The 19,111-nt window shown below is 49.6% G+C and overlaps 3 protein-coding genes across 3 annotated transcripts in view; 1 reads left to right on the top strand and 2 right to left on the bottom strand.

Moving 5' to 3' along the window:
• The window catches only part of PIP5K1A (phosphatidylinositol-4-phosphate 5-kinase type 1 alpha), a 171,129-nt gene that overhangs the window by 95,006 nt on the left and 57,012 nt on the right, over nucleotides 1-19,111 (bottom strand). The window lies entirely within an intron of this gene.
• SCNM1 (sodium channel modifier 1) lies at nucleotides 613-9,856 on the bottom strand. The gene is made up of 8 exons (XM_083416806.1): nucleotides 9,669-9,856; nucleotides 8,607-8,677; nucleotides 6,723-6,811; nucleotides 6,107-6,204; nucleotides 5,533-5,633; nucleotides 3,753-3,928; nucleotides 1,728-1,854; nucleotides 613-813 (listed from the first exon to the last, which is right to left on the bottom strand). Exons 1-8 carry the CDS (start codon nucleotides 9,717-9,719, stop codon nucleotides 714-716), a joined length of 813 nt encoding a protein of 270 aa, XP_083272932.1. The 5' UTR covers nucleotides 9,720-9,856; the 3' UTR covers nucleotides 613-713.
• LYSMD1 (LysM domain containing 1) lies at nucleotides 11,904-18,629 on the top strand. The gene is made up of 3 exons (XM_083416835.1): nucleotides 11,904-12,560; nucleotides 14,596-14,930; nucleotides 17,799-18,629. Exons 1-3 carry the CDS (start codon nucleotides 12,381-12,383, stop codon nucleotides 17,962-17,964), a joined length of 681 nt encoding a protein of 226 aa, XP_083272961.1. The 5' UTR covers nucleotides 11,904-12,380; the 3' UTR covers nucleotides 17,965-18,629.

Below are 19,111 nucleotides of genomic sequence, written 5' to 3'. Positions count from 1 at the left end.
TCAGGGCTAGGTGCCAAAGGCAGCCTTCTGGGCCTCTCGACCCGATCCTCAGGAATCTCCCCAGCCCTCCCTTGAGCACTTTTACCTGGTTGGAATGTGTCTTCCAGGGGTGATTGTGCCTTTTGCTTACCTGGACAGAGAGGTGGAACCAGCTCTACAAAGTGGTCACTTTGGACTGGGACACTGCCCATTACCAGCATGTGGCCCTCAGAAGGTTCCTCATGAGGAAATGTGGCCCTTGAGCAGGAAAAGCTCCCCCAACAATGCAGTAGAGGCTGAACGACAGTGCTGCCTAGAGATTAGTGCTTGGGGCAAATGAAATGTTGCTTTTCATGTTTGGTGCAGTCTGGCTGTTGGACTACAACCAGGGAGACCCGGGTTCAAATTTCCATTCAACCACAGAGGTTGCACACACACACACACACACACACACACACACACATACTTTCTCCTGTAATCCAGCCTACCCAGCAGGGTTGTTGTGAAAGGCAGTCTCTATGCAGTGAAACAAAGCCAGAGACTGTAACCAACAAAGGAAGTAACCAGACAATGTAACCTGCATTCATATCCCCCCCTTTTTTAAAAAAAATAAACCATCCTATACACAGTATGTGGTAAAAAATAAATTTTGCTCTTGAATGAGTGGTCCCTGAATGTCCAACCAGCAGAAGATTTCCAAGGGCCCCCCTCTCAGAAAGTAAGCAACAATGTTGTCAAGATGGAGTCAGTGCAGGAGGTTCCTCTTCGTCAGAGTCAAATTCCACATTCTCGTCTTTTACCCACTTGCCAGAACCATCTTGGACCCAACCAGAACTGCCAGAGAAAGGAAGGAAATAGACACATCTGAGAAGGGAATGCTCATTTTTCTGGAATAATGGATCTAAGCACACTTGCAGAGCACAATATTAAACTGCACTGCCGTACACCATGGCTGAGATCCTTCTGTAACGTTTAAGTGCAAGACAGCTGTGCAACATTAATTAATTGTTTCCTGTTCAGAACACACAAAGAAGCTGCCTAATGCAGAGTTAGATCAGCTAGCTCTGTGTTGTCTATGCTGACAAACAGTGGCTCTTGAGGGTTTCAGGTAGTTTCTCCCAGCCCTATCCGGAGATGCCAGCTTCTGTTTGCTGCAGGCGGTGGTGGTGCTTTACATTACTCAGTTTCTCCTTTTTTCCTGGTACAGTGGTACCTCGGGTTACATACGCTTCAGGTTACAGACTCCGCTAACCCAGAAATAGTACCTCGGGTTAAGAACTTTGCTCCAGGATGAGAACAGAAATCGTGCTCCAGCGGCGTGGGAGGCCCCATTAGCTAAAGTGGTGCTTCAGGTTAAGAACGGACCTCCGGAACGAATTAAGTACTTAACCCAAGGTACCACTGTATATAGACATAATATTATAAAAAGCAATAAAGAAGGCTGAGCTTGCCAACAGAAAGCTTTTGATTAAGAGCACAATAGCCCTTAAAAGCCTTTAATTAAGAGTACAGTAGCCCTTAAAAGCCTTAATAGTGCTTTGCCTGTGTCTACACTGGAAGGGATGCATTTAAATAAAACTTTATAGTAAAACCTGATCACCCTCCCCTGCAAAACCAGGTCTTGAAACAAAGAAAACAGTGCAGACGCAACTTTGCTCCCCTGATGCTTTTCGGCCCCTAGCCTGCAAATCTAGTACCTGTGATCCCACCACTTAGTTAACACATCTTCTGGGCAACCTCTAACCTACCTTTTCAGCCTCAGGTAGTGTTCTAAAGCCCGGCGCTTCTCCGGGGTAACATCACCAGTGTCAGAATGAGGCGCTTTCCTTTTGCGGCTACGCTCCTTTCTCAGAGCTGCAGATCTTTTCACCGATTCTGGAGTCAAGAGAGATTGATATTTAGGAGTTGCATCTCCTTGCTCACTGGCAACTTGGGATGGGGTTGGCGTCCGTAAAGTCCTGCCCACTTCACAATAACAATTGCAGGTGAGGCAACTGTATCCACACCTGCAGGTCCGTCTCCTCCTTCTGGATTGATTTGGGAGTGTAGACCAGAAGAGGAAGTTGAAAGTTGAAAGGCACTCCTGGCTTGCCCGAAGCACATGTGAAACAGATCTAGGGGTTTTAGCAAACCACAAGCTTAACACGAGTCAACAGTGTGATGTGTGCAGAGGAGGGCGACCAAGATGGTAAAGAATCTGGAGACCAAGTCTTATGGGAGTGGCCGCTGGGACCACACAACATTGGTCCTGAGAGATCTGCATTGGCTCCCAGTATGTTTCCGAGCACAATTCAAAGTGTTGGTGCTGACCATTAAAGCCCTAAACAGCCTCGGTCCAGTATACCTGAAGGAGCGTCTCCACCCACATCATTCAGCACAGACACTGAGATCCAGTGCTGAGGGCCTTCTGGCAGTTCCCTCATTGCGAGAAGTGAGGTTACAGGGAACCACCCTGTGGAACGCTCTCCCTTCAGATGTGAAGGAAATAAGCAGCTATCTTATCTTTAAAAGACATCTGAAGGCAGCCCTGTTTAGGGAAGTTTTTAATATTTAAAACTGTATTGTTTTTAACACTCGATTGGAAGCTGCCCCAGAGTGGCTGGGGAAACTCAGCCAGATGGGTGGGGTATAAATAATAAATTATTATTATTATGAGGACAGTTGAACCTGCTGTTTAATCTGCAGAAAAAAGCCTGAAAGGTGACATGACAGCCGTCTTCAAGTACATGAAGGGCTGTTACATGGAAGATGATACGAGCTTGTTTTCTGCTGCTCCAGACAAGAACGGACATTCCAACGAAACCTTAGGAAAAAAATTCTGATGGCAAGAGCTGTTCAACCATGGAACAAACTCCGTTAGAAAGTTGTGGACTCTCCTTCTTTGGAGGTTATTAAACAGAGGTGGGGTGGCCCACCTGTCAGTGCTTCTTTAATAATAATAATACATTTTTATTTATACCCCCCCCCCCTCCCCAGCCAAGACCGGGCTCAGGGCGGCTAACAACCAATAATAAAAACAAGTTGATTAAAATACAATTTAAAAGATTAACATACAATATTAAAACAATTAGGGAGCAATCTCATCATAGGAGGAGAAAGGAAAAAGAAAAAGGGGGAGGGAATCAAACGGATTCTGAGCCAAAGGCCAGGTGGAACAACTCTGTCCTACAGGTCCTGTGGAAAGAGATCAGATCCCGCAGGGCCCTGGTCTCATGAGACAGAGCGTTCCACCAGGCCGGGGCCAGTGTTGAGAAGGCCCTGGCTCTGGTTGAGGCTAATCTAACTTCCTTAGAGCCCGGGACCTCTAGGGTGTTGCTATTTATGGACCTTAAGGTCCTCTGTGGGGCATACGAGGAGAGGCGGTCCCGTAGGTACGAGGGCCCTAGGCCGTGAAGGGCTTTAAAAGTCAAAACCAGCACCTTAAATCTGTACTCCACCGGGAGCCAATGCAACTGGAAAAGCACTGGGTGAATATGCTCCCATGGCAGAGGCCCCGTGAGGTCAAGCCTGGAGGTGACCATCGCATGGATCACTGTGGCCAGGTCGGGGCGGGAAAAGTAAGGGATACCTTAGCTGTGATACCTGTGTTGAAAGGAGTTGGAATAGATAACTCTTGGGGGTCTTTTCCAACTCTACAATTCTATGCTTCTACGCTGGCAGTGGGGATTGAACCTGGGGGCTTTTTTCATGCAAAACAGTGCTCTATGACTGAGGTACAGCCTGAAACCAATCAGGAAACACCACAACCAAACTGCTCCAAAGCAATTTCCTACCTGACATGGAAGTCGCGCACCCAGGCAAATCCACAGCAGAAGTGGCTTCTGGCAAAGGCAGTCTATGTTCTTCTGCATGAACGGAGTTCTTGGGTTTTGACGGCTCATTTTCTTCAGACTCTCTGGAGCTTGCATCTGTCCTTGAGGTACTGGGGGAAATGTCACTTCCTGCCACCCTGTGCCAAATAAATCAGTCATGTTGAGGCCTTGTAGAAAGTCATCTTCCTTATATTATGGTTGCTAATAATAATAAGAATTTATTATTTATACCCCGCCCATCTGGCTGGGCTTCCCCAGCCACTCTGGGTGGCTTCCAACCAAATATTAAAATACAGTGGTGACTCGCAAGACGACAAGAATCCGTTCCGCGAGTCTTTTCGTCTTGCGGTTTTTTCGTCTTGTGAAGCAAGCCCATTAGCGGATTAGCGCTATTAGCGCTATTGGCAGTTTAAGGGCTATTAACGGCTATTAAAGGCTTAAGTGATTAGCGGTTTAGCTGCTAAAAGGCTATTAGCAGCTTAGCGCTTCAGAAAAAGGGGTTGGGGAGTGGAAAAAAAACTCAAAAATTTTCGTCATTTTCGTCTTGCGAAGCAAGCCCATAGGGAAATTCGTCTTGCGAAGTGCCTCTGAAAACGGAAAACCCTTTCGTCTTGCGGGTTTTCCGTCTTGCTAGGAATTCGTCTTGCGGGGCACCACTGTACTTCTTCAGATATACTTGTTGTTATTATTATTGAGATTCAATGTAGTGTAGTGGTTAAAGCACTGTTTCTCAAACTTAGGTTCTCAGCTATTGTTGGACTACAACTCCCATCATCCCTACTAAGCAGGACCAGTGGTCAGGGATGATGGGGGTTGTAGTGCAACAACAGCTGGGGACCCAAGTCTGAGAAACACTGGTGCATGTTGGTCTGGGGTTCAAATCCCCCACCTGGCCATGAAGATCCCTGGGTGACCCTGGGCTAGCCACTACCTTCTCAGCCTAACCTAGGATTGTTATGGGGTTTTAATGGGGGGGGGGGGCGTGGAACCACATATACCACCTTGAGCTCCTTTCAGAAAAAGGGTATAGATGCCATAAATATTAATTAGACGTTATCTAAAGGTTTCAAAGCAACTCCAGAGAAGCGGACACGGAGCAATGGATCCAAACTACAAGAAAGAAGATTCCACCTAAACATTAGGAAGAACTTCCTGACAGTAAGAGCTGTTCGACAGTGGAATTTGCTGCCAAGGAGTGTGGTGGAGTCTCCTTCTTTGGAGGTCTTTAAGCAGAGGCTTGACAACCATATGTCAGGAGTGCTCTGATGTTGTTTCCTGCTTGGCAGGGGGTTGGACTCGATGGCCCTTGTGGTCTCTTCCAACTCTATGATTCTATGATTTATTTATTTTTTAATACATAAATTTAAATGGATTGTACAGAAAGAAATAGCCTATGTAACAGCAATAGGAAGCGTCGGCTGCACACTAGTAAATAATAAATATAAATTTTTATTTATTTATTTAGTAACACAGTAACAACATCTTAGACTATCAAAAGGCTTGGGAGAAATGGTAAACCTTTACCTGGTACAAAAAAATGTCAGTGAAGGTGCCAGGTGGACTTCGCTGGGGAGAGGATTCCACAGACAGGGAGCCACCACTGAAAAGGCACCGGGAACCTGGGGAAGATCCTCAGGAGGAGATCTAAGGCCACCGGGTGCCACTCCCCAGCCAACGGGGAATGTGGACTCCATCCGTATTAAGGTTCATGGGGCCACGGTTTGAGAGCAAAGCACGTTACCTGTTGCGCCGGCAGCAGCTGCTATAAGGGACGTTTTTCAGCAAAGCGTTGTGGGCGATCTTCCTGGTCTCCACAAGCAAAGGTGCAGGGCCTGGACTCACCTAAAGAAAGAGGGTTTATCAATTCATTTATTTTCATGAACGAGTATGTTCTCATGAAATGTCTCAAAGCAATCTAGCAATAAAATCATCAACACTAAAAACCACACACACAAACACATTTTGTACATGAAAACGCAGCCCACTGGTAGAACACCTTCTTTGGAGAGCGGCTGCCAATCAGTGTAACCAAGACTAGAGGGATCTGACTCTGTATAAAACAGCCTCCTCTGTTCCAATTTATATCGACCCTTTCTTCAGAACCACGAGGACTGGAATCGGATTTATTTTAAAGGGCAAACTATAGCTTAGTGGCAGATCTTCCATGCTAAGGTTGCTTTCGGAACGTCTTGCTGAAGTCTGTGGGACTCATGAGCCCAGGATTGCAGTGGAAGAAAACTCAGCCGACACAGAGGCTGCCATTCTAGTTTGCAATTCTTAGCAACTAAGAAGCGGCAAGGAGCATGCAGACTTACCTGGGCACCAGTTTCTTCTGCTCGGAGGTACGCCTGGTGGCGGCGTTTCTGGACCTCGCTCTCGAGTGAACGCTTCTTCCCATAGAACTTCTGCAAACCTTTTACAAAGTGAGAGACAGAGGACAGAAGAACATGGCAGGGTCTTGGTTCAAATCTCTGGGTTGCCTTGGTTAAAGCAAAATCTCTATCTACACCTCAGTCTTCCTGATCTGTAAAATGGGACCAGACACCCTTACTTGACCATTGCGAGGATAAATGAAATCACTGCAAATTAAAAGTGCCTCAGAATAACTGCAGCAATGATTAAAAACAAACCCAAGACAGGCAGCCACATGGCTGGCGATGTTAATTTTCAGCCACCCTTTGACCTCTCCAATTTGGGTACCGGGTAGCACACCTTTCCTCGCACACAGATCCCTTCTTTTACTACCCCGAGCAGCAAACTGAGCAGTGCCTGAAAACCAATGGAGCAATGAGAGCAGGAAAGATGGCCTAGCTCCCCCACCACAACGGTGCTCTTAGCAACGTGGTATAAACCTTGGGTATTATCTGCTCAGAAGGTTGGATGAGGGAGTATGGGGCATTGAGGGCTCAAGAAAAGCTTCCGCAGACTTACTGATGAGGTGCTTCTTTCCAGAACGGTGGACCGTGAGCATGTCGAGAGTGTCAAAAACTGGACGGTGGAAGCAGACAGTGCAGGCATATCTGCTGGGGCGAAGGAACGAACAAAGAGAATTGAATTAGAACTTACTCCATTGCATTCAGTGGGGCAGGCTTAGCCCCATTCAGTCTGTGGGACTGAGTTCTAAGCAGGCTTGTTACAACACTGCTCTGTAAATAAATCAATACAAACAGACTAGAACAGTTGTGATCTTGAGTATATAGCCTTTCTCTTTTCTTTTTCCAATACCGTATTTTTCGCTCTATAGGACACACTTTTTCCCCTTCAAAAATGAAGGGGAAATGTGTGTGCGTCCTATGGAGTGAAGACGCCATAGCCCCGCGACCCTCTCCCGGCTGGAGAGGTGACGCGCGGCTATGGCAGGAGCCTCTCCGCTGCGCCTTTCCGCTGCTCCCTGACATGCTCTTTGGGGCTGGTGGTGGGCTTCCCCCCGCCAGCCCCAAAGAGCAGGTTGAAAGGAACCTGAAGCCTGGAGAGCAAGAGGGGTCGGTGTGCACTGACCCCTCTCGCTCTCCAGGCTGCCAAGGTAGCCGCCTGAACGCACCTTAAACGGCACCTTGTTTTAGAGCGGGAAAACAAGAGGGGGAAAATTCTCCCTCTCTCTGCGCAGCGCCTCCTGCCGCTTCGCTGAAGGGCCGCTGGGCAAAGAGGGGGAGAATTTTTTTTTCTTGTTCTCCCCCCTCTAAAACAAGGTGCGTCCTATGGTGCGTCCTATGGTGCGAAAAATACGGTAATTCTTTTTCCAAGAATTCATTACCCGTTTTTTTAAAGACCCCATTTTCTATAATACTCTAATTATCCACATGGTTTTAAAAAATCTTTCTTTGAAGCGCGCGCGCGCACACACACACACACACACAGTGTGTCAGTGTGGTATAGTGATTAAGAGCAGTGGACTCGTAATCTGGTGAACTGGGTTCGATTCCCTGCTCCTCCACATGCAGCTGCTGGGTGACCTTGGGCGAGTCACACTTCTCTGAAGTCTCTCAGCCTCACAGAGTGTTTGTTGTGGGGAAGGAAGGGAAAGGAGATTGTCAGCCGCTTTGAGACTCCTTAAAGGTAAAGGTAAAGGAACCCCTGACCATTAGGTCCAGTCGTGGCCAACTCTGGGGTTGTGGCACACATCTCACTTTACTGGCCGAGGGAGCCGGCGTACAGCTTCTGGGTCATGTGGCCAGCATGGCTAAGCCGCTTCTGGTGAACCAGAGCAGCGCACGGAAACGCCATTTACCTTCCCGCCGGAGCGGTACCTATTTATCTACTTGCACTTTGTGCTTTCGAATTGCTAGGTTGGCAGGAGCAGGGACCGAGCAATGGGAGCTCACCCCGTCGCAGGGATTCGAACCACCGACCTTGTGATCAGCAAGTCCTAGGCTCTGTGGTTTAACCCACAGTGCCACCCGTGTCCCTGAGACTCCTTAGGGTAGTGATAAAGCGGGATATCAAATCCAAACTCCTCCTCTTCTTCTCAAACAACTCTGCTTAATTTAAAACAGCTTAGGGCCTCTGTCTTGGCTGCAAAATGGGGTGTTAATAAAAATGAAAACTATAAATCACATTACCCTCTTCCTCTACTCCATGTATTCTAACAAAAATTGACTTATGAACCACATGCCGTAAGAGAGCCAGTTTGGTGAGATCTAAACTGTGGTATCTTTCTTTTTGCTGCCCTGCTACATCAGCAATCTGGGATTGGGGAGCATGTGCAGAGTGCCCAGTTTGTTCTAACTGCCCACTGTTAGCTGCGCATCAAACCTGCACCATGTGTTATTAATCAATGAAGATAACAATGGTGTATCCAGGGTATTTAGCTCTGACCTGCCATCTCTCAGCAGCAAAGCTTCATCCTCAGGGATATAATTGGCCAAGAGGTCAGCAACTCTTCTTTTCTGGAAATGAATAAAGGAGGAGAAATATTTCACCTGGGTTTAGCTACAGGCAAAGTCACAGTAGGGGAGAGGAATTGGGGTGTGAGCCCACAGGGTCTCGAAAAAGGGAGAAGAAAATTGGAGATGGGGGACTTGGGCAGAAATTCTGGAACAGGGACCATTTGCACAGTGCCAGGACTGGGATGCTGTGCAGAGTCCACAGTGACTGGGAGCATGTACAGAGCGCAGCTGCTTTCTCCTGGGGCAGGGAGAACATGCAGAGCGGCTCAGCTTGCTCTCTAGGCCTGGTGTGATATTTACATTTTCTAAATCATTCAGGAAGAAATGGAGGCAGTGAGAGATTTTACTTTCTTGGGCTCCATGATCACTGCAGATGATGACAGCAGCCACAAAATTAAAAAACGTCTGCTTCTTGGGAGAAAAGCAATGACAAACCTAGACAGCATCTTAAAAAGCAGAGACATCACCTTGCCAACAAAGGTCTGTATTGTTAAAGCTCTGGTTTTCCCAGTAGTGATGTATGGAAGTGAGAGCTGGACCATAAAGAAGGCTGATCGCCGAAGAATGGATGCTTTTGAATTCTGGTGCTGGAGGAGACTCTAGAGAGTCCCATGGACTGCAAGAAGATCAAACCTCTCCATTCTGAAGGAAATCAGCCCTGAGTGCTCACTGGAAGGACAGATCCTGAAGCTGAGGCTCCAAGACTCTGGCCACCTCATGAGAAGAGAAGACTCCCTGGAAAAGACCCTGATGTTGGGAAAGATGGAGGGCACAAGGAGAAGGGGACGACAGAGGACCAGATGGTGGGACAGTGTTCTCGAAGCTACCAGCATGAGTTTGACCAAACTGGGGGAGGCAGTGGAAGACAGGAGTGCCTGGCGTGCTCTGGTCCAGGGGGTCACGAAGAGGGGGACACGATTAAACAACAACAACAAGATCCCTTGAACGCCTTTTGCCCCCCCCCCCCCCCCCGATCTTCCCCTCCACTCACCTTGAGCACATTGAGCTGGCTGGGGTCGTCTCCCTCTCTCTTGAAAGACATGCTGCGCCCCCTTCACTCCTTCAGGCTCCGAAGACTGAGCAAGGAGCAGGAGGACTCCTCCAGCACTTCCTGCTTTGGCCTCCAGAACTACAACCCCCAGCATGCACCTGGATGCCGGTCTCTTTCATCCCTTCCCTTCCCAGCCGATCCGGCTTCAGGGACTACATTTCCCAAGCAGGCTTGCGCGGCCAACGAAAATGGAGCACGCGCAAAACTCGATTTCCCAGCATGCTGCACGGCTTTCAGCTGCCTAAAGAAGGCACGGCCAAACTTGGCACTCCACCTGTTTTTTGGGACTACAATTCCCATCATCCCTGACCACTGGTCCTGTTAGCTAGGGACGATGGGAGTTGTAGTTCGAAAACAGCTGGAGGGTCAAGTTTGGCCATGCCAAATGTAAATGTTATCAGAGAAGGGGCGAGGTAGAATCTGAAAAAAAGGAAGGAAGGAAGGAAGGAAGGAAGGAAGGAAGGAAGGAAGGAAGCCTAGTAAAGACATGTATCAGCCATCTATCAATGATATTAGATGATAACATATATATTTAATATAATATATTTAATTAATATATTATAAATATATATTTAAATCCACCCTGTCTTTTAAAGTGTGTTTTAAATCAGAACTGCAAATTACATTATGCTGTTTCTCTATAAAGAAATTATTTGAAGGTGGGGTTTTTTGTCCTTTTTTGATATTTATTATTGTCTTTTTAATGGGGTATTGTTGTTGTTTTGTAAGTATGCTCATTGATGGGACCATATTTGTAGCGTAATGAAGAGTTGGATCTAACTAGGGTCTTCCTCAGAGCTAATCCACTGAAAAAAACTTAAAATTAGCCATTTTGGTCTACTTCAGAGGGGCTACTCTGCTAAAAAAAACCCCCAACTTTAAGTGAATATAACCAAGCTTACTCTCAGGGAAGCGTGTAAGGAAAGTGCAACATAAACGCTCCAGGAGAGGCTGGTTGCTGGATCAGGCCAAGGGGAGGGCTCTGGTCCAGTGTGCTGTTCTCACGGTGGCCAAATGCTCCTAAAAACCTAATAATGCAGATAGACTGCCTCTGGACCTGGAGGTTCCATAAGACCCCACAAGCAGGCCGTGTATAATTAGACTTATTTCATAGCACTGATAAGGGCCGTGGGTGGCGCTGTGGTCTAAACCACTGAGCCTCTTGGGCTTGCCGATCAGAAGGTTGGCGGTTCGAATCCCCATGACGGGGTGAGCTCCCGTTGCTCAGTCCCTGCTCCTGCCAATCGAGCAGTTCGAAAGCACACCAGTGCAAGTAGATAAATAGATACCGCTCTGGTGGGAAGGTAAATGGCATTTCCGTGTGCTGCTGTTGTTCGCCAGAAATGGCTTAGTCATGCTGGCCACATGACCTGGAAGCTGTATGCCAGCTCCCTCGGCCAGTAAAGCAAGATGAGCGCCGCAACCCCAGAGTCAGCCGTAACTGGACTTAATGGTCAGGGGTCCCTTTACCTTTACCTTTATAGCACTTAATATCCCACTTGATTGTAAAACAAACAAACTTCCAAGCGGTTTAGGAAAAGAATAAAGCAATTAAAATATCAGTTTTAAAAAAATTAATAAAACCAAGTATTAAAAAAAAGCAAAATATATTTAAGGCCAATGGTAAACTAAAAAAAAAAACATATTAAAATGAATGCCATCATACTACATATGTGGATAATTTTATACACTTCTCTTGTGTCGCTGCTTCTGCAAACTAAAAGCCCCCAAATTTGCAACCTTTCTTTCTGCAGTCCCTTTGACCATTAGAAGTCCTTATGAGAATCTTTATTGGAAAAAAACCCATTAACTGGCTGGACTGCAATTCCCAGCTGCCTGTGGGCGAAATCCCCCAAAATGCAACAGGGGAGAAGCTACCGCCCCCTTTGAAAGCTCAGCCTTTGTTTTTCTGCTCCTGGAAGACTACAACCCCCGTCATGCTGCGGGAGGGACTTGCCTCTAAGCAGGGAGCATGATGGGAAATGTAGTCTCGCGCTCTCCCCAGGCTCCCTTCCACCCCAGGCTGGGAGAAGGCTCGTTTTGTGTGTTTGTGCATGTCTAAATGTGCAGCATAATTGAAAATGTGGCGAGTGGGAGATTACTCAGCAGCCCCTTCCAAATACTACAACTCCCAGAAGTCTTTGCGCGAGCAGGTGGGAGGGAGGGGCCAGGGCTAGGCTGGGTTCTGTTTCAACTGCTTGCAACAGAAAGCGCAGCCGCCGGGCAGCCTAGATAGGTTAGGGGGCTTTTGCTTTGCAAGAGGGGGCGGAGGGGGGTGTGATCTTTCAGAGGAAAAGCGGACCGACGTGGGAGCAGGAGATCCACTGGGGGATCTGGTATCTGGGAGAACAGGAGGAGGCTGGACTGCAATGAGGTGTATCTGAAAGTGAAAGCCCATCTGCACTGAAAGGTTATATTTAGGGGGACGGGAGATTATTTTTGGGGGGTGGGGAAGGGCGAAGGACGTGGAGAGGCGTCCTGGGTGGACACAGCCTCGCTCAGGGGACGGGCCTTGAGGGTGCCTCCTGTGAAATGGGCCTATTTGGCTGCTGCAGGGGTTGGTGGCTGCAGTAGGATCAGCCCTTGAGAGGTCAGCCTTCCCTGGCCTCAAGCTGGGGCCGTCCAGGTAAGGGGAGGGTTGGCAACTGGGGGATGGCCTCTCCGTCCAAACAGGGGTCTCCCGGCGGGGCGGGGCTGCTGCAAGGGAGCAGGACCCGATCCTACGGCAGCCTGGTCAAGACGGTCAGCTCGCCGGCGCGAGAGAGGCGGCTGGAGCATCGGCTGGAGCCTGCAGACACCCTCCAGGGCTTGGCGGTCAAGTATGGGGTCACGGTGAGTCTGCTTAGAAAGGGCAGGGGGGTCATGATCCTTACACGTACGCTCAGAAACGGTGTTTACAGTGTTGCTGTTACAGTTCATATGTAAAGCCCTTAACAGTTTGGGACCAGAATTTTAACTGCAATCGCCTTACCCCATATGCGCCGACTCTGCCCTATTTTGCATTTGTAAGAGCTCAGCCTTTGGAACTCCCTGCCAATTGACGTTGGGCAGCTGCCTTTGCTGTGCTCTTTTCAGTGCCTGCAAATTTTTTTGTTTAGACTGGCCTACCCAGATGCTTCGAAAGGTGACGTGTGTTTTTAATCTCTTTTTAGTCTACTGCTAGTTTAACTTTTAAAATGTCTTAAATTATTGTTGCTAATTTTTCTTTTTTCTCCCCCCCTTTTTTTACAAACCAGTTTGAGGGGTTTTTGGGGGGGGGGCAGGCAAGCAGTCTATACATTTTATGAAAGCTATAAAATATTAAGCTATTACGTATACATATATACACATTAGGGCCAAGGTGGTGCTGTGGGTTAAACCACAGAGCCTAGGACTTGCCGATCAGAAGGTCGGCGGTTCGAATCCCTGCGACCGGGTGAGCTCCTGTTGCTCAGTCCCTGCTCCTGCCAACCTAGCAGTTCGAAAGCACGCCAAAGTGCAAGTAGATAAATAGGTACCACTCTGGTGGGCAGGTAAACGGCATTTCCGTGCACTGCTCTGGTTCGCCAGAAGCGGCTTAGTCCTGCTGGCCACATGACCCAGAAGCTGTACGCCGGCTCCCTCGGCCAATAAAGTGAGATGAGCACCGCAACCCCAGAGTAGCCACAACTGGACCTAATGGTCAGGGGTCCCTTTACCTTTATATACACATTATACTTACAGTTGAACAACTCAGGAGTAAGCATGCATAGGACATCGCTGCATGGCACCACTGGCTTGTAGCAGCTCCATTTTTAATGTGCATATATGCGTGTTGGTATAATATAGCTGGAAGGGAAAATTCCACCAGGTGCATCTTATGCATTTACCCCAATCAGGACGGTGGTTCGAATCCCCGCGACGGGGTGAGCTCCTGTTGCTCGGTCCCTGCTCCTGCCAACCTAGCAGTTCAAAAGCACGACAAAGTGCAAGTAGATAAATAGGTACCACTCCGGTGGGCAGGTAAACGGCATTTCTGTGCGCTGCTCTGGTTCGCCAGAAGCGACTTAGTCATGCTGGCCACATGACCCAGAAGCTGTACACCGGCTCCCTTGGCCAGTAAAGCGAGATGAGCGCCGCAACCCCAGAGTTGTTCACAACTGGACCTAATGGTCAGGGGTCCCTTTACCCTTAAGGTAGCCTCTGTGGCAGTGCAGTCACACCTCGGGTTAAATATGCTTCAGATTGAGCATTTTCAAGTTGTGCTCCGCAGCAACCCAGAAGTAATGGAATACATTACAGTGGTACCTCACAAGACGAATGCCTCGCAAGACGAAAGAGTTTTTCGTTTTCTGAGTTGCTTCGCAAGACGGATTTCCCTATGGGCTTGCTTCGCAAGATGAAAACGTCTTGCGCCTTTTTTAAAAAACCGTCAATGCATTTCCTATGGGAAACCGTGCTTCACAAGATGAAAAATTCACAAGACGAAAAAACTCGCAGAACGAATTAATTTCGTCTTGCGAGGCACCACTGTACTTCCGGGTTTTGCTGCCCGCACATGTGCACAAGCTCAAAATGACATTACGCGCCTGCGTGGAAGCGGCAAATCCCGACCTGCACATGTGCAGACTCACAGACTTGGGTTGCGTCCGCTTCAGGATGCAATCGGGGCTCCGGAACGTTGTGGCGTAGTCCAGCTTGATCAAGCACTTGGCATCGCAAAATTTTAACTGCTCAGGTGCTCAGGTGCTCCAGCAAAAAGATGAGGCCCTTGCTCTGCCCAAATTATGCCAAAGTGAGCTCGCCCACTCAGTTTCTGCTGTTTTTGCATGTTTCCACATCCATGAGGTCTAGCAGCTTGCTTTGTTAAAGAGCCTTGTATTTAGCAGCCCTCCCCTTTCCGTTCCAGACAGAGCAAATCAAGAGAGCAAACCGGCTGTACACCAGCGACTCCATCTTCCTCAAAAAGACTCTCTACATCCCTGTACCGGTCGAACCCAAGGCGCTGTTGTCCAACGGGTTAGATCTCGAGGAAGACGAGGAGGAGAAGGTGGAAGAAGGGGAGACGGGGGCCTTTCAGCCCGAGGCCCCCAAGAAACAGAAGCACCCGCGGAAGAACGGGGCGTCAGGGGCCTCTGCCCCCAAGCACGACCTCTCGGCCGCTGACTTCCTGTTCAAGCTGGACTCTGAGATCCGCCGATCCAAGCAGGCCGCCACGAAGAAGCTGCGGGAAGGGGGGAGCTCGTGAGTGACCCTGCTTTTTCCCTTTTCCATGGGTCCCAAGGGTGGCACAAAGTGGCACAAAGCAGATCCTTCCTCCTCTGCTTCCCCCGCCCCCCCAGATTGGGCTGTGTTGCGCTGCAAGCGCGATGCAACAGGAGCATTGTATTTAGGTCGCTCGGGGCAAGTGAGTCAAGCTGCGTTGTGGGAAAAGGGCAGCCAGAGTGCCGGGCCATTTTCCTGTTTTCCCCCTAGGCAATTGTACCCATTTCACAGATGGGAAAAATTGAGGACAAGCTTTATGAGGAAGGCTATTATTATTATTATTATTATTATTTATTATTTGGCTGCACTTGAACCATATGACCCCAGACTGGTTTACAACAATAAAGGGGTCTCCTGAATAGCCACACAAACGGGGGTTGCTATGTTTTCCCCACCCACCCGGCACTCAGGCTGCCCTTTCCCCACAATGCAGCTTGACTCACTTGCCCCGAGCGACCTAAATACAACGCTCCATTCTCAGACTCCTCTTGCATCTTGCTTGCAGCCCAATCGGGGGGGGGGGGGGGCAGAGAAGGGAAGGATCTGGGGAAGATATTCCAAAGGCCTGATTTTAAAAGTTGAGTGGAACTTAGTTGGCTGTACCACCCACGATACTAAAGTCGACTAAAACAATGTAATTATAATAACATGCGTTTTAATTTTCATTTCGGAGCTCCGCCTGTCCCAAGGGACTCATGTCTCGGTTGCAATATGTACAGCAAAGCTGGAAACCTTATCTGTGGTTTTTTCTAACCGGGAGGCCTAAATCCTTAATTCGGCATAAAAACCTTGTTCTAAGTCCTCCGGGAGAGAAAGAAATCTTAGCCTGGGAGGCATTGCCGGCTGTTTGGCTTCTGTGGCCACCAGAGGGCGTAGTTGCTACAGAGCTGCTCCATCCTTGAATTTGTTGACGCTGATATTCTCATTTCCTTCCCATCCTAACTCATTTCTGCAAAAGCTTGCAAGATAAAGACTTGAGAGCATGTGGAGTTTTGAAACGGGGCCTCCTTGGACTGGGAGACCGGCAGAGATTCTGGTCATTTCCCCCAAACACCGGCACCCGGTTCCACGCAGCTTGGCTGGCTAGCGCGAGCGACCTGAGAGCGCCTTTTGCTTTAAAAACAATCCCGGTGCACTGCGCTTTCTTTTCCACAACCTTCCTATGTATCTGTTGCCGGGTGGCCTCCTCAGAGGAGGAGGGGTGCTTGTGTGTGCTTGTTGCTGAACATTGTGATCCTGCCTAATGGGTGTGGGTGGCGTGGGAAGCTTTGAGATCTCATCCAACTCTGGTCCTCAGCTTAGGCAAACACAGCATTTATGGGCATCCTTAAAATAAAATTAACGGAGCATTCTGCCTGCCACCGAGGGCCCCATTTTCTCCAGAGTAGTCTCTCGGGGGCCACATGCTGGCATTGCAAGGGCCAGAATTGTCCTTGAGTGAAGCTGGAGCCAGCCCTGCCCCCGACCCAGATTTGGAACCCACTGAGGTACTCCTGGGAATTTATAAGCCTACTAGCAACTGTTAGGGACGCGGGTGGCGCTGTGGGTTCAACCACAGAGCCTAGGGCTTGCCGATCAGAAGGACGGCGGTTCGAATGCACGCGACGGGGTGAGCTCCCGTTGCTCAGTCCCTGCTCCTGCCAACCTAGCAGTTTGAAAGCATGTCAAAGTGCAAGTAGATAAATAGGTACCACTCCGGCGGGAAGGTAAACGGTGTTTCTGTGCTCTGCTCTGGTTGGCCAGAAGTGGCTTAGTCATGCTGGCCACATGACCCGGAAGCTGTACGCCGGCTCCCTCGGCCAGTAAAGCGAGATGAGCACTGCAACCCCAGAGTCGGTCACGACTGGATCTAATGGTCAGGGGTCCCTTTACCTTTAGCAACTGTTAACTGGGTTGGCTGAATAGAAATTCAGTCTCCAGGGACAGTGTACCGCTCCCCTGAGCACCAGATGCCAAAGGCAAGCAGGGAATGGCCAAACCCAGCTCCAAGTGCCCTGGATCTGGGCATTCAGAGGTAGACTGCTCCATAGCGTGGAGGCTCCCTTGATGCCAACTAGATTGGGGAAGAGGCCAGGGTCCCTGTTTCCACTTTAGGGGCCTCCCCTGCTGGAGGGGAGAAGAGTCCTTTCGAATCAGGCTGTGGGCTGGTCTGCCTGGTCCAGTATCTCTGGTCAGCTGAAGACTTCTAGGAAGTCTGCAAGTGAGGCAAGAAAGCAAGGGTTTCTCTGAGCCGGTTGCCCCTGGTGCTTGGAGATAGACTGCCACCATATGTAGAGTCTCTGAACAATCTCCACCCTAAACCAAAATTTCCCCAGCGGTTTTCCCAAAGGCCTGTGGTCGACCCACTTTGGGCTAGGTGGGTCTGATCCACAGGCGTAGGTAAAGGTAAAGGGCCCCCTGACCATTGGGTCCAGTCGTGGCTGATTCTGGGGTTGCGCACTCATCTCCCTTTACTGGCCGAGGGAGCCGGCGTACAGCTTCCGGGTCATGTGACCAGCATGACTAAGCCGCTTCTGGCGAACCAGAGCAGCGTACGGAAATGCCATTTACCTTCCCGCCAGAGTGGTACCTATTTATCTACTTGCACTTTGACGTGCTTTCGAACTGCTAGGTTGGCAGGAGCAGGGACCGAGCAATGGGAGCTCACCCGATCGCAGGGATTCAAACCGCCGACTTTCTGATCGGCAAGTCTTGGGCTCTGTGGTTTAACCCACAGCGCCACCCGCATCCACAAGGGGCACAACTGCAAATCCTTGTCAACGGCAGCTGTAGCAGAACACACCTCTCTCTCTCTCTCTCTCTCTCTCTCTCTCTCTCTCTCTCATATTTCCCTTTCCCACACTTCAGGGTTTCTGGGAGCGAGCCAGGGTCTCCCCACTCCACGGCCGCCTCGTCTCCCTCCTCCTACCAGAACGAGGCTTCTTCCCGCGCTGTCCTGGGCCCCGTGCCCCTCACCAAAATCGCCCGTGCCGACACCCTCCGCGACCAAGAGGACGAAATCTTCAAGCTCTGAGCAACGCCACTTCCCTCCTTCCGCTGTCCGTGGGGCTCCGGCGACCGCAAGAGACCCTCCCCGTCCCTTTGCCCCCCACCCCACCGGACCCACCGGTAAGGGGACTCTACCGCTGCAAACAGCCAAGGAGCCGGGAATTGTTTTTGGAGGACTGACGACCCCCGTAGACGGCCGCTTCGGAAGGGGCCTCCGCTGCGTCAGCATCATCGACGACCCATTTCTGCCTCCTGGATTTTGAACAGACTCTTTGTGCGTCTTTGTCTCTGTGTACCTTCGTTTCCTCCCTCCTCCTCCATCATATTTATCACCTTAAGTGCTTTCTTGCCCGTCCTCAAAGTCCGAGGATATCCTTTCCTTAATGCCCCCCCCCGTGGTATATATGGTGCGGCTGGCTGAACGGAAGCGAAGGGGGTGCTGTTGTGCTGTGGGAAACCTCTCCCTTGTTTTCTGGCGGTCAGTTTTGGGCTGGGGTGGCCGCCATGGGATCGCCGTTGGGCGAGGGCGGCTTGGGTCCGTGCTCGACTTAACGGTGGGATCCCTGAGCCGTTCCAGCCCACCCCCTTCCACCTCCGAGGCTCCATCTCCTCACCCCGCAGACTTCCGGTCCTCTTGTTGTACTGCCTCCCCTGTGATTAAAACAACTGGCAGTTTTTGCTGACTTCCAAGTTTGTCTCTGTGCCTGTCTGACTCTGGTTTTTGTCTGCGGCGGTCGCTGGCAACCTGGGAGCTGCACAGCATGTCCACGAGCAACACGCTGGGATTTTGTCCTTGGGGTTTTGCCTCTCCCAGTAAGTGGGATAAAAATAAAAATAAATTTTATTTATACTTTGCACTCCCCGGCCAGAGCCGGGCTCAGGGCGGCTAACACCAATAAAATCACAGTAAAAACATAATAGGAGGGAAAGAGAGGGGGGGGCAATTTAAAATACAAGTTGAAATGCAATTTAAAATGCAGCCTCATTTTAAAGTAGCTGATAAATCATAAGGGGAGGGAAACATGGGTCAGACCGAGTCCAAACCAAAGGCCAGGCAGAACAGCTCTGTCTTGCAGGCCCTGCGGAAAGATGTCAAGTCCCGCAGGGCCCTAGTCTCCTGTGGCAGAGCGTTCCACCAAGTCTGGGCCAGTACTGAAAAGGCCCTGGCTCTA

This window comes from Podarcis tiliguerta (genome assembly GCF_965153285.1).
Source record: "Podarcis tiliguerta genome assembly, chromosome: 16".
NCBI classification, from domain to species: Eukaryota; Metazoa; Chordata; class Lepidosauria; order Squamata; family Lacertidae; genus Podarcis; species Podarcis tiliguerta.
The sequence above is the reverse complement of the archived record's forward strand: the minus strand, read 5'-3'. Positions and strand labels throughout refer to the sequence as shown.

Bases quoted from the DNA above. Each gene is read 5' to 3' on its own strand.
- SCNM1 (XM_083416806.1), bottom strand. From the start codon at position 9,719: ATGTCTTTCAAGAGAGAGGGAGACGACCCCAGCCAGCTCAATGTGCTC. The intron at 6,205-6,722 runs GTAAGTCTGCGG...ACTTTGTAAAAG, and splicing joins TGGAAAGAAGCACCTCATCA to GTTTGCAGAAGTTCTATGGG. The intron at 5,634-6,106 runs GTAAGTCTGCAT...CTCTTTCTTTAG, and splicing joins CAGAAGAAACTGGTGCCCAG to GTGAGTCCAGGCCCTGCACC.
- LYSMD1 (XM_083416835.1), top strand. From the start codon at position 12,381: ATGGCCTCTCCGTCCAAACAGGGGTCTCCCGGCGGGGCGGGGCTGCTG. The intron at 12,561-14,595 runs GTGAGTCTGCTT...TTTCCGTTCCAG, and splicing joins CGGTCAAGTATGGGGTCACG to ACAGAGCAAATCAAGAGAGC. The intron at 14,931-17,798 runs GTGAGTGACCCT...CCCACACTTCAG, and splicing joins CTGCGGGAAGGGGGGAGCTC to GGTTTCTGGGAGCGAGCCAG.